The sequence below is a fragment of the Eptatretus burgeri genome, chromosome 7, assembly GCF_056783735.1.
Source record: "Eptatretus burgeri isolate ZD-2024b chromosome 7, Ebu_testis_v1, whole genome shotgun sequence".
Taxonomy (NCBI): Eukaryota; Metazoa; Chordata; class Myxini; order Myxiniformes; family Myxinidae; genus Eptatretus; species Eptatretus burgeri.
The window spans coordinates 98,640,693-98,658,885 of NC_140967.1; the positions used below are offsets into that span (position 1 = coordinate 98,640,693).

At 40.3% G+C, this 18,193-nt stretch overlaps 1 protein-coding gene across 9 annotated transcripts in view; it reads left to right on the forward strand.

Moving 5' to 3' along the window:
• Positions 1–15,609, forward strand: part of LOC147023887 (zinc finger protein ubi-d4-like) — a 47,059-nt gene extending 31,450 nt beyond the window's left edge. For 3 of the 9 annotated variants that reach the window (XM_085889801.1, XM_085889794.1, XM_085889795.1), the window contains exons 7-13: positions 2,082–2,154; positions 2,311–2,352; positions 3,012–3,146; positions 3,393–3,521; positions 9,548–9,660; positions 9,837–9,918; positions 14,460–15,609. In XM_085889801.1, the coding sequence (XP_085745927.1) occupies positions 2,082–2,154; positions 2,311–2,352; positions 3,012–3,146; positions 3,393–3,521; positions 9,548–9,660; positions 9,837–9,918; positions 14,460–14,530 (645 nt within the window). In that variant the 3' untranslated portion in view covers positions 14,531–15,609. Of the gene's footprint in view, positions 1–2,081; positions 2,155–2,310; positions 2,353–3,011; positions 3,147–3,392; positions 3,522–6,700; positions 9,297–9,547; positions 9,661–9,836; positions 9,919–14,459 lie in introns of those variants that run through there. The other 6 variants (XM_085889796.1, XM_085889797.1, XM_085889799.1 and 3 more) reach the window with 5 other exon arrangements.
• Positions 15,610–18,193: the final 2,584 nt, after the last annotated feature.

An 18,193-nucleotide genomic window follows, 5' to 3' on the forward strand; every position in this document is an offset into this window, starting at 1 on the left:
TATTTATTTATTTTAATCATGTAAACGTTCATATTCAATCTGATGCAATATGAATGTCATTTCGAGCTGCATTATAATGTTCTAGCTGAAGTGCCCATCTATGATGGGCAGTAAAACCAAGAAGTCCCCACAAGTATTCTTTTTCAGCTCCATATAACCATGAAAGTTGCATTATTTAATTGGTTTCAAATAAAATTATTTTGTGTGTAAAAATATCTTTACAATTTAATTCTAGCTTAAGTTTCTTGGAAAAAGTTGTGTGCTAATTTTACACACACACACACACACACACACACACACACACACACACACACACACACACACACACACACACACACACACACACACACACACACACACACACACACACACACACACACACACACACACACACACACACACACACACACACACACACACACACACACACCGTATGATTGTCATGGAACCGCATTCAGTAGTACATAGCTTGGTGAGGTAAAATATTTGGATTAAGCCTCAGTCAACACCTATCATTGTGATTCTGTTGATGTAGAATATTGGTTTATTATATGTGTGGTTTTGCATCTATTTTTAACTTGTAGAGCCTACTCATTGCTTCACTGATGGACCAATTATTGTCGTATTTGCCATAAATGTTGGGTGAGAAGGAGAAGGAAGACAAATTTACTTATGCATATAGTGCTTTAACCCCTCACCCCACCCCCCTCCTAGTCCCCATCCTGCCCCTCCCCTTCCTTTCACCCCATTCGTCCTGATATCCATTCTCGCTAAAAATGTCTCACAAACGATGACAGGCTTTGATAGGCCCCTCCGGTTTTTTTTTTTTTTTTCGGGGGGGGGGGGGGGTTGGGAGGAAGAAAGACATATTTACCCATGTGAAAAGTGCTTCAGCATTGCCCAGGTAAAAAAGGAAATTGTAATGCCCTCTGGTGCCACCACCATGTAGCGCTACAAGGTACATATTTACCTCGAGAATTGATGACCCCCCTCCCTCTGGCCCCCCACACCCCTGCGTGAGGTGGCCACATCGCCTATCTTACCCCCTTCCGCTCCCCCACCCCCACACACAAATGAGTTGTATTTGTACCCCAAGTTTGGAGTTTGTAACTTAAAAGGTGTGTGTGTGTGTGTGTGTGTGTGTGTGTGTGTGTGTGTGTGTGTGTGTGTGTGTGTGTGTGTGTGTGTGTGTGTGTGTGTGTGTGTGTGCGTGCGCGCGCGCGCGCGTGTGTGTGTGTGCGCGCGTGCGCGCGTGCGTGCGTGCGTGCGTGCGTGCGTGCGTGCGTGCGCGCGCGCGTGCGTACCTTCAAATTTGCACCATCGAGAGAGAGCAAGATTATGTCATTTACTTGGCCAAAGGGGAAGTTTATAACTTACGTCACATATTACATTTTAGCCTTTTGACGAGATAAGGCTGTATTTAGAGAATTTGGGGGTCGGTTAAGTGCCCTATTGAAGTAGATCCTGTGTCTGAAAGCCCCGATAACCAGACAGATTGGAGTTATCGAATCGGTCTAATGTTGCACAATTTAGGCTGAGCGAGCCTAAGACGTGCGACGAGGTCTGGGTGCGTGACGTAAATTTCCGCCACCAATTATCCCTCAACTGACCTTTCCTCATCACCAAGGAGAACCACGCCAGCCAGAATTAACCCGAAGACCAGGTACAGTATATTTAAGAAGCAATAAATGGTCACACAGGGAAGAGAACACAAGGAAAGCAAGCAATAGCAACTATTTAATTAATCAATGGCACGACAACACCTCCTCACTCACGACTGGGCATACGTGCCCACTGAATCACCGAATGATCGGAGACCTTAAATACCCATTGTCCTTATGGGCTCTCAGATGTGTCGATGGCACCATGTGAGATGGACAATAGCAGGTAATTTTTATGCACAAATCCATTATGGTCAAAACCTTTTTAAAATATATTTTGTTTTGATTTGCATTTAGCTAAGCTTTTCTTTGGTTTACAGATGAAAATTTATAGCATTGCTTGTAATTTGAATGTATGCAAGAGATATTGTTTCTCTTGTGACCATCCTGTTTTGTTTTTTTGTTGTTGTCTTTTTCTAGGGTAAAGGCATTGGTGGAGGTAAAAGGAAAAACGAGGTGCATGATAAGGAAGATAAGCCGTACGCCTGTGACAGTACGTGGTGCATATCGGACACACACATGGTGGTTGTACGCGTTCAAGTGACGTGATATACGTGAAGTGCCGTGTTTTTTTTCTCTACTTCCTCCGAGGTTACTTTCATCTTTCATCTTTTGTCTTGGTTTCATGCCTCTGTCTTTCCCTTTTCAGATAGTTACAAACACAAACGTAGCTCAAAAGCATCCGATAAAGGTATTTTAAAGTTGGCTTTTCCTTCCATGCGAAATGTGTACATCTGAGGGATCGATCATAAGAACGTAACAAACTGTCGCATTAAAATAGCATGGCTTCCCTTTCTTTTCTTTTTCTCATTGACTTTTACGTTTTGAGTGAGTTTGCGAGTTTGGACTTGGAATGTTGTCATGGCTTGGTCAAAATGCTTGCAACAACCGATGTTAACTTGGCTGTAGAGCTTTCATTCCACAGTTTTGGTGGTTTTTTTTATTTTTTTTTTCCTAACGAAAGAAAAACACCTTTTCTTTTGTTAAACCTTTTGCACACCTCAAAATTTTTTTTTTTTTGAATGTGATGCATGGATTGATTCGAAGCCATGCTTATGAACATGAAAGCATTTCGATTTTGTTGCTTTTTATGTCTACTTCTCACCACCACCACCCTTCCTCCCCTACCACCACTTCTTCCCCACCTACCACCATTCCTCACCCCCACCCACCCACTCCATCACCACCCACCGGCACCACCCCCCCCCCACCATCACCACTATCCCCCCCCCTTCCACCATCATACCACCTCCCAATGGCTCTTTTTTTATTGAATATTTTTCACAATCTCACATCGATAGCTCTTCAGTTCACATTTTTATTCCTCCCCTGCTCTCATTGTTCCCACAGTTTGTGGCAAGCGTTACAAGAACCGTCCGGGCCTGAGTTACCATTACACTCACAGCCACCTGGCCGACGAAGAGGGCGAGGATGTTGATTCACGGCCCTCTACCCCCGTAACGCGTCGCAACGACGAGCGCAAGTGTACGCCATTTAATTTGATCCCTGTCGGATGCGCTTATGGTTCGAAATCCTGATCCTTTAAAAATGCTGTTGTTTTAATGGTGCGAGTGTGGGATTATAATTTGTATTGTTTGATTTAGTTCACGGTCTTCATATTGGGGAGGGAATTAACGATTGCACATTGTAGTTGTTCATGTCATCATTTCAGGTCTTTCAAATGCTAATTGATTGTATTCACAATTTTTTTCTTCCATCTTCACATTATAGCAAAGAAAGGTCCCGATGGTTTAGCAACTCCCAACAATTATTGTGATTTTTGCCTTGGTGGCTCATTGGAGAATAAGAAAACGGGGCAGCCTGAGGAGCTCGTCTCGTGCTCTGACTGCGGCCGTTCTGGTACGTGCTTCTCCATGTTTGTTATATTCGTACATTGAATGAAACCTGCATGTCTTCTGTTCCGACAGAATGTGGCACGTATTGTTGGTCTTCAACAGTATTTTTTCTCTACTCTGTTGTCTAAATTTGTTACCAATGTCAATACGTGACTTTCATAATTACGTATGAACACAAACGAGGCTGTGTGTGCGTTTTCAGTGACTCGCTTCTGCTCGTCTGGGTACTTTTAACCTGCCGTTGCTTGCACAAAATTTGGACGTGAAATAATCTTTTCAACATGATTTCCAGCATTTAAACAAAACACTGGCAATTTTATATTTGTTAACCATAATTGTTCCATTCCTGTATGCAAATTGGACTCACGAAAATATAGGAGATATGAGAAATATCTGTGGATGAGACTGAGAGGTGTTGATTTCCTGTCATTTCCTGTTGATATAAGCGAGTGGCTATCAGTGTCCTTCCGAGATATGTCCTTCGCATCAGTGTTCAGAAGCACCAAATCAAGATGCACAAGCTTTGTATTTTCACATTGTGAAGATGTCCTTTGCTGAAGAGCTGGTTACTGTTGGTAATGACGTATAGCATCATCTTCCAAATTGTAGACATCCATAAAGTAAATCACCAAGCCTGTCATGTTCCCAAGAGGCAATTCCCACAAGGTTCAAAGTGCATTCACTGGTAGCGATCCGTCATGGGTTTGTGTAGCACACGCCAGTTCAATCAGGCCTTGCACTGCCCCGTGTGGTTGGGAGTTTGTAGCATGAGCAACTGCCGATTTGGCTCTCTGAGAAAGTTCTCCAAGTCTTTCATTGTGCAGAGGCATGGCCCTTTCTCTCAGGTACTTTTCCAAGTATTTTCGGCTTCTTTTAGAAGCTTTGTGAGCTATAAGGCGACGATCCTTATCTCGCACACATGCCTTTATGATTCCTTGAACACCGCTGTTCCTTGGGGTTTCTGCGCATGCGCACTCTGAGCATTCTGGGACAGATTACGTCATTTTGAAAGTCACATATTTAATTTTTGATTATTTAGTTGTTTGTTTTTAAATTACATTTGTCAAATCTATTTTTAGTAATTCTCAAGGTTATGCACAGTTAAATTGTATTGGCCACAAAATTGTTGTGTTTTATTTGTGGGAAGGGATGGGATGCTGTCATTCTTTATTGGCCTCTTGTCATCCCTGTTGTATTTCATGATTGCATGACCGTATGGATATTTACAGTATTAACCATTTGCTGCTGGGATTTTTCTAACAAAATAAGTCCTCCCAATATGGTGACATTGCAGAGTACGAAGTGGCTTGCACGTGATCTTCATTATGCAGTCGGCTCTCAATAAGTTCTGGAGACCCTTGAATTGGCAAGATGAAAGTTTTATTTATTTATTTATCTATTTGGAGCTATTGTTTACTACTTTATAGCATGTGGTGATTTAAAAAAAACCCCATAAATTTGCTTTGCATTGTTTTGCTGGACATTCAAACTGGCGACAGCTCACTTGGAATTTCTCGTAACTCTCGATGGCACAATGGACATGTGAGTGTGAGATTGAACACTATAAAATGCAAACGTGATTTGTTATCTTTGGTGGGGGGGGGGGGGGTGGAGATTCTGTTTATGGATATTGAGATGTTACTGAGGAGGGCAATATATAAATATCTCCGTCGGACGTAGCCATGATGGGGAACAATTACAATTCTTGCCGATTGACCCAGATATTAAGTATTATTTCCTCGCAGGTTCCATTCACCTGCTGTCGCCATTAATGGTATGTTCTTCTTGTTGTTATTCCCCGCCAACCAAAGAAGTTGGCGGGGAATATAGAAATGGGTTCCGTCCGTCACATTTTTTTTCCGGAGCTTAACTACAAATCCCCTTAAGATGTATTTACGAAATTTGGTACACACATCAAGCAAGTGGTGAACTGGTGCCTTTTGATATTCTCTAATTGATAAGTCACATGGTTTGGCAGCCATGTTGGATTCAAGAAAAATATTAAATAATGTTTTCTCTGGAATCACATCACCTAATGAAGTGAAAATTTGCAACTATCATCTTCCATCATGTCAGCATACATAGTAAAAATTATGACGTCACAAGTCACATGGATTGGTGGCCATCTTGGATAGAAAAAAACACCTCATCCGATTAACACGAAACTTCACACACTTATTTCACTGGAGGATTGGAGGCAGAATGTAAATTTATGATGTCATAGGTAACATGGTTCATCAGCCATCTTGGATTGAAAATTAATAAATTTTTAAAATCTTCTTCTCCAGAATGGCTGGACAGATTGAGGCAAAATTTCACATACACTTTCCCCAGGACATCCTTTCAGAAGTTTGTTAATTTCTAATTGATAGGTCACATGGCTTGGCGGCCATATCGAATTTACCCTAAAACCTTCAAACATCTTCTCCAGAACGGCTGGTCAGATCAAGGGGAAACTTCACATACATATTGCACACGCTTAGGGAATAGATGTTTTGTTAATCCTCATTTACTATGGCAGGGGATATCGAAGACTTTGTCTTCAACGGATGCCAGTTCTTCTTGTTCTTCTTCCACTTCTTCCACAGGGTTGTGTGTTTGGTGGTGCAGCTGTGCCACTGATGCAGTGCCCCTTGTAGGTTAAAGCAGGAATTTGTAATTTGGCCAGAATGCCTGTGATAGCTCGCCTTCTATGGGATGTGCTGAAAATGCACCAGATATATTCTGTTAATCGGGATCAATGGACAGGAAGTTAATGTGGTACAGGCCTCTTCATGGAAATGCCCTGTAGAGGGATGTCTATCGCCACCTTCCATAATGACTTGATCTCTAGTCCTATAAGAGTACATAGACATAATTTTTCAAGTTAAACAGATAGCTTTTCATTTTACTTTTCTGTTTTTTTTTTGTTTTTTTTTAATGTCCATCATCGTGAGTCACCGGAAGCTACGAGTCAATTGCCAATTTGAATGTACATTAAAGTAGCATCAGCGAATGGTGTTCTTTTTCAATTGTCACATGGCATACCACTGTACAGCAGTGGCAGTTGCTCCAATTAAAACGTAAAAGACTAATTTAATAATTATTGTTTCTTGAATGGTCTACATGGGGGACCATATTTATGAGTAAATTATTTTGAATTGAGTATTTGACTAATTGAGAGTCGACCGGTAACTGCTTTAGCTCGTGCGTGCTGTGGAAGGTCAGTGACGGGCGGCTGCGCTGCTTTGTTTGCATCATGTTTGACCCCCGGTGGTGTGCCTGGGCTGGCGACTCCGACGAAGCAGACATGCACGTTTTGCAGGAGCTTTTTACACCCTCCGATAGCGACTGTTCGACCTTTCTGGGATTTTCTGAAGATGACCGCCAAGAGGCCCTAGCCGACAACGGTCATTGAGTAGTTCACAAGAGCGCCTCCGAAGAGAAGTGTGCTGCAGCATCATGATCGGAGGAGCTTTTATGCCGTTTAAACCACCAGAAATTCTGCATTTGAAACCATATCTAATTGCAACAACGCTCACCCTCCCCCATCCACCCCTCCTCCAATGCCAGTTAAAGTGGGAATTGGTTACGAGTGCAAAGTTGTATTTGCAGATTGACAGCTGGGCGGCATATGATTGCTTTTGAGGTTTTTAAATGAAGTTGCAAGCGCAGTGCTTGGTGGAATGCTCCAACTCGATATTTGTTTTTCAGGGAACGTTCTGCGTGTATTGTCTGCACGTAGTTCTTCATAACTTTCTGTGTAATGCTTTTTTTCTGTTTTTAAATTCGTGAAAACAAAACAAATTATTCTAAAGGCTATTACGTGTCTCATTCATTTGTTTCACGCCTCGTATCGTCGGCAGTGCATCCAATATCACCAATCGCAGGTTGTACATTTAGATTAGTTTTGCTAATCTCAGCTTTTGTCCCTTGTCAGACATTTGGAGCTTTGAGTTCTTCATGAGAGTACTTTTAAATTGCTGAAAGTTTTTGAAGCATTTGTTTTCTTTTATATATTTATTTACATCTTTGTTTTGCATTTTCAGATCAGGTAATCAGCTGATGCCTATTCATGCTTTATTTTGCATTCTCACCCCAAACTCATAATCCATTGACTCTTTGTGCTTGGAAAAGTTGAAATTTTAAATTAAAAGCCATAGTATTTTTCTGTATTTTGGATACAAGCAGCTGCAGTAGCCACATGTCACAAAATCAACATTTCTGCATATACAGTATTGTGTGTGTTGTGTGTGTATGTATGTATATATATATATATATATATATATATATATATATATATATATATGTATGTATGTTATTTTTATATATATGTTATGTTATATCTTGTGAATGTATCTCTTCACTAGAGTTTATCATCACTGAAGTAGGCTTAACATTTTTCTTTCCCCTTTTGTGTGAACATATGAATGAAGTTCTTGTTGAAAATTTTAAGGAACTGTCACTGTTCGCAGCTTTAACGGCGAAACTTTGAGATCTGACTTTTTGATCACTTTGAGCAGTTGAAAAGTCGGCCTTGAGCCTCACCCACCAATCGGTGGTGCCTCCAGTTTTGAAAATGGATGTTCCCAAAGACAATCATTTTGAATAACGAATCTACTGTTGTTTGTGATGTGTATAAGTGTTACTCGTGTCAAATAATCAAAATGGCCTTCCTTTTTGAATGGGGATGCAGAAGTGGGTTTTCGTTTGTCCGTATTCTGTCACCGACTTTCCTTCCTGATAGCAGCACCAAATAAACTTTAAGTGTTTTTTGACTTTAAAAGATTTGGTTGATGCTGCTGTTTGTATGTCGATACGCAACGCACACTTTTCGTAACCTATTCAATCTCTTGCAGGGAATGTAAAGCTTTGAGCAAATTGTTTGAGACGTGAGATAATTTCAAGGTACAATTTTGTTACCACATAGAGCCCAGTCTCTTTGTATGCCAAAGGATTGTGTCTGATCTGTGTTGAAAATGAATTCCCCTTCTTAGTTGTTAAGCCCTGGTTTGAGTTCTTGTACGAATTGCATGTTGTTCTATTCATCATGTTTGCGATGAAGAGCATTCTTAATTCATGTGGTAAGGAAATATATCGATAGTGACTAATGATGTGAAAGTTGAGTTTTATTGTCATCATTTTGAAGATAATTAAATTTCTGTTGGTGAAATTTAAAACTGCCAGGGGTAGAATTTGCAGTGATGGGGATGTTCAAAATCTCTGCAGGGGAATTGAGCTGTGAGCAAACATTGGGAAACATGTATTTTTGACCAAAAGATATTTTTACTTTTTTGTGATTTTTTTTTTTTTTTTTTCCCCTTTCTCAGCATAGTTTGTGTCTTTGAATTACTCCTTTCAAAGGTGTTTCATATAGGTGGCTCAACACTGGTTTGCTATTAATTTGGGAAAAAATACTCGACTACTGAACATGTTGAATTTTCCCCATGACTGTTTCTTTTGGGTGAAATGCAAAGATTCAAGGTGTTTTGATATTTTGAGCCATTAATTTTCTTTCTGGAAAAATAATTTGTTTGGTTCTGCCATGCCTGGCAATGATGCAAAGTGTTTCTTTTGTTTTAGCCTCGGAAGTTGTGTTTTTTGCAATATACCGATTTGTTTACATTACTGCACGTAATATATAAGATGTATATTTGATTATATGAAAACACTGCTCTTTGTTACAACTTGCACTTAATGTGTTTTGATGTAATTCTCTGTTGCAGGTTGAAAGATGTTTAAACAAGTATTAAAAGCATTTGGTATTTATTCTTAATAAAGTTGTTTGCACTTTACAGAAGTTTCCAGTTGTTATTATTTTCTCTCGGAAATCTACATGAAAGCAGTTCAAGTGTGTTTCACCATAATGTTTTGATAAATTGAAGCACTTGTACAATGCAACATGTAAATTTGATTGCCTTGCAAGAAACGGGTCTAAATTTCGATGTGTAGCCCAGCAGCGAAAGGGTTGATGCTGTAAATTGCTCGTCTTGACATTGTCGGTTGCAATGTAAGTTGCCGACTGAAGCCCCCTTTTCCCTTTGCTGACAGGCCACCCTTCTTGCCTGCAATTCACCCCAAACATGATTGCTGCTGTCAAGACATACCGCTGGCAATGCATAGAATGCAAATGCTGTAATCTCTGTGGAACGTCAGAGAATGATGTATGTATTGGTTCATGCACCTTTTGTGCTTTTAACATGGGAATTGAATTGTCCTGGAGAAGGTAACACAGTAGCTATGTATCTGCTTTTGTGTATGTATGTGTGTATATATGTATATATATAGTCTAGGTTGAGAAATCAGACTATTCAAGGACCTGATTGCCCCCCTTTTTCAGGACCAGTTGCTCTTCTGTGATGACTGTGATCGTGGCTACCACATGTACTGCCTATCACCTCCCATGTCTGAACCACCTGAAGGTACATGCACGAGAAGCTTGCAGTATTGTTCAGTTTACTGTAAACCTGTGAAGAGTAATCATCCTCCAGTCTAATTTTGACAAAATAATTGCAAAAAAAAAAATGCACAAAAACTTGTTCTTATTTATAATCAACTCTGAAGACAGTTTGTCTCAATGAAAATCTCCTGTTAGTTTACTCGTGTTGAAGCAGAAATAGTAAATCACAGTATGAATAATGATGATTGCATTTGTCGCAGGACGTGCTATTTCTTGCCTGACTGGTTAATTCAGCCTTAATGTTTGTTTTGGTTCAGAGTTTGGAACAGACAGACAGACAGACAGACATACATACACCATAGTTTTGGTGTACAATTCGATACTTTTTTCTCCCCCCCCTCCCCCCAGAAGTCTGGCCCGGACTCCTACTCAGAATAGACATTGAATTGCATAGGCCTCAATGAAAAAAAAATATATATTTATATATATATACTTATATTTTGCAAAGTGTGATATTTTCTGAAATAAATTGTATAATTGTTCATTTAAAGCACTACAGGTAGTTTCCACTTTATGTTGTGGATGCGTTCCTAGAAAGTGCAATGTTCATAGAGGAGACATTTGCATAGAGTGTTTAATGGGGGGAATGTGTTCCTCGGGCACATTTTCGGTCACCCTAACAACTTACCTCACTTAACTACATATTCGAGACAAATAGATAACAAATGGACAATTAACATTATAAGGGTGCTCACCAAAATGTGGAGCCGAGATTGCTTGGCGGGACGGGAGAGGTGCTGGTTGGAGTGGAGGGGTACAGGGAGGGAGAAGTGGACCTTCATGTCTCAGATGGATTGTTCAAATAATTTGTGGTCTGGGAAGGCAAAGGGGGGGGGGGAGGGTTAAACCGAGAGCGATTATGGTGCTTCCCTTGCCCTGATCAGGTTTTCGGGTGAGTTGAATGGCGAATCTGGAATAGAGAATTCTCTGATTGAACGGGCCACACGGAGAAATTCAGAGCGTAAAAGTCATCACTGGTACTGTGAGATGGTGTGATCAGAGCACTGGGGGAAATATGAATACAAGAAATGTGTTCGGGACTGGCATAAAGCGAAGGATACGTTACGGACTACCAAGAAAACGAAGAAGGCTAATCGTCGCTGCAAAGCGAGGTGGAAAAACATTGACTGCTTGTTTTACAACTAGAAAGACACTCGGAAGAGCACATCATCACGCTACACATGCTCATTCTGTACAAAAATGCAACTATTATGGCTCACTGCTGTTATGGCCCATACACCTGTATTCATGCATCCTATTATGTCACATCCATTGCCATTATCTGAAGCTTTATTCATTATTGATTTTGAGGATATTGTATGACCACTTTTGTGCACATGAAGGCTAAATTGTGTCAATGAAGATTAATATGAAGAAAAATTGAAACTTTTTTCCCCATGACTAGTCGATCATATCATATTGTGGCTATGTCACAGGGTCACGAGTGACCCTTCTTGGACCCGTTTCCCGACCTGCGACCGAGCCGCAAGCCACGCATAACTCCGGGACCCGGCAGGTTGCTTTGCAACAATGGACGCCATCTAAGAAGGTTAAGTCTGTCAGGGTCCCCGTTCCAAGACATGCGTTACCTTACTGTTGACCTAGTTAATTCAGAAAGAGACATCTTGGCCTCCCATCTTTGTCTATTAATTGTATACGGTCGAGCGAAACCGTAGGTGGGCTGCGAGCTAGACGAGCACAGCGAATCAGTGGGGCACAACGTCCTGTCTATTTTTTATGTGTGCTCTGTGTAACCAATGAAGGAAGCAACAATCGAGCAGGTTTGGAAACAAAAACATGCAATAAACAGGCATGTATTTACAAAAATGCAGTGTCACATAAACCTCCTTACCTCTCGCACTCAAAAAAACCCCTTGTACAAACGGCCTTACGAAATGCAGACAGGCACCACCTTCATCCAGGGAAATTGGAGAGGGACAGAAAGAAAGGATTAGTCAGGGCGTATTGACGAACCCTTCCTCACTCATATGTGAGCAGGTTGGCCCCGTGGGGCTCAACGAGGCATCATTACAGGTGAGTGACAGGAGTTGGTAGGAGGTGCGGTATCGTGTGTTGCTTGTCTCTGAAAATAACTGTTGGGGGGGGGGGGGTCTCGTGTTGTTCATTGATGTTCCACAACAGACAGGCCCTGAGGTGTATTTGCTGGAAGATGCGAGGTTATATGGTGTGTTTGTGTGTGAAAGACGTGTAAGAAATCAGGTTGGTCAGTGCTCATCCCGCCTTGCAGTTTGGAGAGCTCTGGGCGTCGCACCTTTTCTTTCCATCAGGAGTGCCCGTTCCACCTGGTGTTTTTGACGAGCACCCTGTTCTGCGCCCTCGTTGGGAAGTATTCACCTCGCACCTTCTCTCATTACGCTCGGTTGTGCCTTTGGTGTTCATCCTGGACTGGACGCAAACTTACTCAAGATCTGGGCTGCTCTCTTCTTGGATTTGGACTGTGACAGACCTGAACACCAACTACCTGGTGTGTGAAGTCCTCCACAACTACTACATGCCGGGTTTTTATTGTTGCCTCCACGGTGTCACCAATGACATCCGCTTTTGGAAACTAACCTAATTGGTTATGGTGTGCTGCGATCCAGCAGCTAGGATTGATTACAGCGCTTCAGGAAGTTCCTCCGTTGATCCGATTCTGGAATGGTGATGAGTCACGGCCATTACAGTGCTGGATTGGCGATTATCTCGCTAAAATACTCTTAAGGTGACGTCATTTGATGATCTGTGTTTGAGAATGAAGCAAGAAAACGTGGGTTCAAGTCTGTGTCGGAAACTAAGCATTTGAGAATGGCGGTTGATTTGAGGGTTGGTGTTGGAAAATAATGAAGAGAACAAATGGAAAGGTTCTACCGATAATCACAATGCATCTCCCTTTCCCCTGAAATGAGAGGATGGGTAACCTAACTAAACAATCACGGTGCAAATATCTAAACTCCAGGGTTCTTTTGTGCTGGATGCAACTCCCCAGGGCTTTTCCATAACTACAAAAATATGTATGAAGTTTTGCATCGACCTGTTAAGCGATTCTGGAGAAGTTTTTTAGTTGTTTTTTTTTAAACGTTTTTATTTTCAATCCAATATGGCTGTCAGACCAAATGATCGATGACATCATAAATTTAATTCTTCACTCATCAGGTGGTCGATCAGATTTTTTGGATAAGGATTTTGATTCAACCAATTATTGTCGGAATACCACTTCACTAATGTCATCATTGTCACCCTACATACCTGATGGGGAGTTGACATATGGCAAGTTAAAATTTTCTTTCGAAGAGCAGTTTCAAAGAATATGTCAATTTTTCCCCTTTATCCAACATGGCTGCCATAACATGCAACTTGTGATGTCAGAGCAATCAAAGTATTCTCCATGGGGAGTCTCTCTGCTTAGTTTTGCATTGATCGGCCAAGTGCTTTCAGAGGGGAAAAAAAAAAAAAGCTTTTCATGCGAAGACACACATTGTACAGTATCAGCTATTCCTAAAATAAAATATATAATTTAAAGGATTGCTGTAAATGATGTTAATTTCACAACATCCTCTATTCAACTTCATTTAAATTGTCCACCTCAAAACATGGTTCCCTTACCTAAAGTAATAACCTTAACCTGTAAGCAATAGAATGGTTTCCCGACTGCATGGATCATTAGCTGGGCACACTTCTTCTTCGAGGTTTCGATTCTTTCAGCCCAGAACCTCCCAAAGCGGCATATCCACAACTTTGGTCACAGTTCCACATAAGTGGATTACCTACATCGGTAGACCACAACCTCAGTTGTGTCCAGGCAGTACACACACTGAACCGACTTTGTCTTGTATATGAATGAATGAAAAAAAAATGTGGATATTGGCCAATTTGACTTGGAGGCAGAAAAATATGATGTATGTACTTTTCATCCTCCAGAGATATTTTGCACTGGTGGTGTGTATGCAATGCTGGGAAGACCGTCCACTGGTAGGCTTAAAGAGATTAAGAAGAAGAAGAATAAACGTACAACTTGAGCTTGTTGACATTTGGTTGAAAACGAGATCTGTGCCAGTGCTCCAATCCAATCATAACATCCCAATGGATGTATTGTGGATCTAAAATCTGATAGATTCCATGCATCATCCACCAGCCTTCACGATGCAATACATAAATTTTGCTCTAATGGAGCAAACTTGGAAGTCACCAAAACTCAATGAAACTGACAATGTGGCAGAAATCGCGCCACCTTTGGTTGTAGCCGGTATTATAAATGTCCCTTTATCTTGTGAATTTAATAAAGTAATTTTCCAAAAATGACAATTATTCATAGTGCATTTCCCAGAATGTGTACTGCAGCACATTGCGCACCAAAAGTGGGTTGAGAAGTGTTCGCCCACCTGGAGGATGGGATGCCAGTTAGTATAGCTTTTTGACGTATGCATTTAAAACACTAATTTAATAACCTTTTGTAGTTTTTGTCATTTATGCAGTTTGGCTTTGTTCTGTATTTTTATTTTACAGGCAGTTGGAGTTGTCACCTTTGTTTGGAACTGCTTAAGGAAAGAGCTTCGGTTTTCACGAACAAGGCATAAAGAGGGTATTTTTTCAAAAAAATTGCTCACCTACGCTCCATTAACAATCAGGGTACTCGGAGCAAGCGAGAAGAGAAGTATGCAACACAGACATTTCCTACTCGTTAGCCATTCAGGTATATTATTTTGTAAGGGTAAGTATACATTCTGAAGTACTGATATATAGTGTGTTTAATATTTTTATTTTTTCTATCTGAAAAGTCTAACCGCCCTGACTGAACCAACCTGAGCCTCGTATTGTTCCAATGTCTCACTTCCTTTTGCGCATCGTTTTTTTTTTTTTTTTTTTTTTTTTTAAATTCGCTCGTTTGTACGGGAATCATGTGATGTAACAGTGTCAAACCCTGTTCATTTTTTTTTAAATTTTAATTCGCTGTTTGCCTTTGTCATGTTGTTTTTTTATACAGATGCACATTCTTACATAATTTTATAAAAAAGAAAAAAAAAATTCCCACCATATAATGACAAATGTTAAATCTATGCCATTTTTAAACCTTGTTGATCTTTATTGAAGCACATCTTCATGTTTCTCTGAAGTCTAATTTGTGGAGAACTTAAATGGCTCCATTACATTTGCAAATGAGCTTGTGGTTAACTGTTGAAGGTTCGATTCTTGCCCAATGGACATAATGGTTGAAGGGGGGGGGGGGGTGTGCAGGTTACGTCTTGTGCATTCAATGAGAGACCTTAACTTTCGAGGTAACGAGATTATGTCAATAATCGTGTGCCAACAGTCATCGTAGGCTGTAACTGCTGGTTGCTGCAAAATAAACACTGCAGATGCCATCTCTGGATTTGTTTGCTGTACCCTTTAAAAAAAAATATATATTGTTTTGGTCATGCTGAAAATTTCTTTGGCTCTTCATCATTAGGGGCAGGATTCGTCTGGCCACCTGGAATACAAATTGCTTTACTACGCACACACTGCTAGCACTGAGCTGTTGTTTTTTTGGATTGGGGGAGAAAGAGCTTCACTACACCCTCTCACTGCTGGCCCCGTGAGTTGATTTGTTTATTTGTTGGTATGATTCAAACAAAATGAGCGCAAACTGTAAAATAAAGAAAAAAAAAAAAAAAAAGCCCCGTTTCCTCGAACATTCTGTTTCGCATCACAGAAACCGATTTTGTAATGCTTTTTCCTGTTTTGAAGCTGGAAGGGCATTAAAGTTGCACTTCTGGATTGTAGAAATTGTGGGCTGATGGAGTTGTTGTGTAATGAGCATGAACTACTTGCACTTTACAAGAAAATCCACCATTATGCTATCCTTCGAGCACGACATGACCGCTCGATGCGAGCTCCCAGTACAACTGAGGTGGAGATGGAATGTAAAGCGAACCATTTTTCAGTACGCATGGTTTTTGTGGTAAAATACATGAGTTCCCTTACAAGGAACTTTAACACTGGAGGTGGCAATGAGGTCCTTCAAAGCTGATGCAATGGTTGCCAACCTATACTTGTTTGGCTGTGCTCTGTTCTTCTAAATGCTGAGTGTCAAATATGGAAGCGGCATGTACCATTTTTCTTCTTTGGTATGACTGCCGGCGTTTGAACCACTGGCTAACCTCCCAGACTCCGAGTCTAGTGTACGTCATCTCTTATCTGACTGTTGACTTCAGCAATGTGGAATAATGACGTTTTGCTAAAACTTGACAAGACTATTGACTTTATGGTCAGGTAAGAACCTTCTTTGTTTTTTGAGCTTAAACTCATTCACATTTACCATTGCTGTTCTCACTTATGCACTCTTCAAAATTTGTGATGTTTCATCTCTGATTTGGTTAAAATCTGCATTTTGTGGTCACCCTTGTGCCAAGTATTGTGCACTTTCCAGGGTTGGTTGTTTTATTTACTTCAAAAAATAAATCACTGTTTACTGGTCCCAAAGTTCAACACCTTTATTTTGGTATTCTTGGCTCAAGCTGTTTGAAATGCTCATATAAAAGATTGTGGTTATTTACATCTCAGCTTTTTTATTTTAATTTTATTTTTTCTCTCCCTATCAAGAATTTGAATCCAACCAACCTTTCTTGAGGTTTCATTTGATACCCATGCACTGTTTATCACTAAATCATTTGAAAGAATAACATGCAGGATTTTCTTCCAGCTAGCTCCACGTCATGAAAGCAACCTTTATTGAAGCTTGTACAGGTACGTGCCAATTCTGGGTGATGAGCATAGTTTTCTTCCTTATTCCAACTTGGCTGTTTTGTGAATACATAGAGAAACCTCAAAGGACAACTTGCCTAATATCTGTGCCCTGTACAAGATGAATCTGCTTCGTAGCTGGCACAAGCATTCCTCGGTGATTTGATAGGTTTTTCTAATAATGGGTGTTGTACCTGAATTTGTGCAGGTGCAGAGTGCTTTTATTGCTTCATCAGAATGTCATCTTCGTCCAAGTGCTCAGCCCTTTCTTTCGATCCCATAAAGTGATTAAGTAGTTTCTAAATGTTGAAATCTGGGAACCTCAGACAAGCTGAGATGGATTGTTCAGGCTAAATGTTCTCATGGAATAGAAAATGTCAAAGGTAGAATTTTTTTCTTTTAATTGCACGAAGTGAAAAGTGGGGTTAAGTCATTGGTTCACTCTGTCTGCAAATGGCATTTTATGATTGGGCAACTGAATTTCATTGAATGTTATATTTATCTTTTTGAACATGAACCTGCAGTTGAGTAGTACTTGGCAAAATGTGCAGACAAAAAAAAAATGGAGATATTTTTTCTCTCTGTGCCAACCTGGCAGTGAAATGAAATTAAAAAATCATTCCAAACACTAAACTTACTGTTTTTAAGGATGCAAGCATGCACAAAGAACAAATGTAATGTGGTAAACTTCTGAATTTTTCTTCTACAACATTTAAAATCTTATTTGAGATGAATTATACATTTGAACACTTTAAATCATCCCACCAATCAAATGTGTTGCTCACAGGCCCCTTTCTGAAAACATCCAGATTCAACTTTGCTAACGAGTAAACTTTCTTATAGCCTTCATCTTGAGTTAGCAATGTGCTTGGCTGACACTTCTTCAGCATAGGATTCTGGGAGAGAGACAGAATGAATATATATATATATATATATATATATATATGTATTCAGATGTGGTGGAGATGGCAGTTGGCCTCTGCGAACAATTATTTGTCGTTTCGGTTGTTCTATTACAATTGTCAGAACCAACATTCAGCCAAGTGACATGGTGATGGATCGGTTAACAAAATGCTATTTTAATGATCAAAACTGGTAGGGACAGGTCCTACTTTCCTGAAACCGTTTGAGCCAATATTGTTTTGTTTTCCGCACTGAAGTGAAATATCCTTTCCTACCATGGACCTTGAGTGGTGAAAGTTCTCCCTTCTGTTTTGCACAACTCATAAAATCAGTTTGAAAATAGGAAAAGGCAATCATTGGTGCAGACTCTAAATGGTGTAAAAGATACAAGTGAAATAATTTTTCATTGATCAAAATGGGACGGGATGTTCTGATGCGGGTCAGAACAAGTTCACACGAGCCGACTCACTGTACAAAAGTGCAATGGCTGTCCTCAACCATTTGAAACCTGAGCTCCTTGGCTCCCATGAGAAAAAATTTAACCTGTGACCTGTAAATTGGCTGCTTAAGTTTAAGGTTTGTCATTTCAAAAATAAAAACTTGGGAGAAAACAC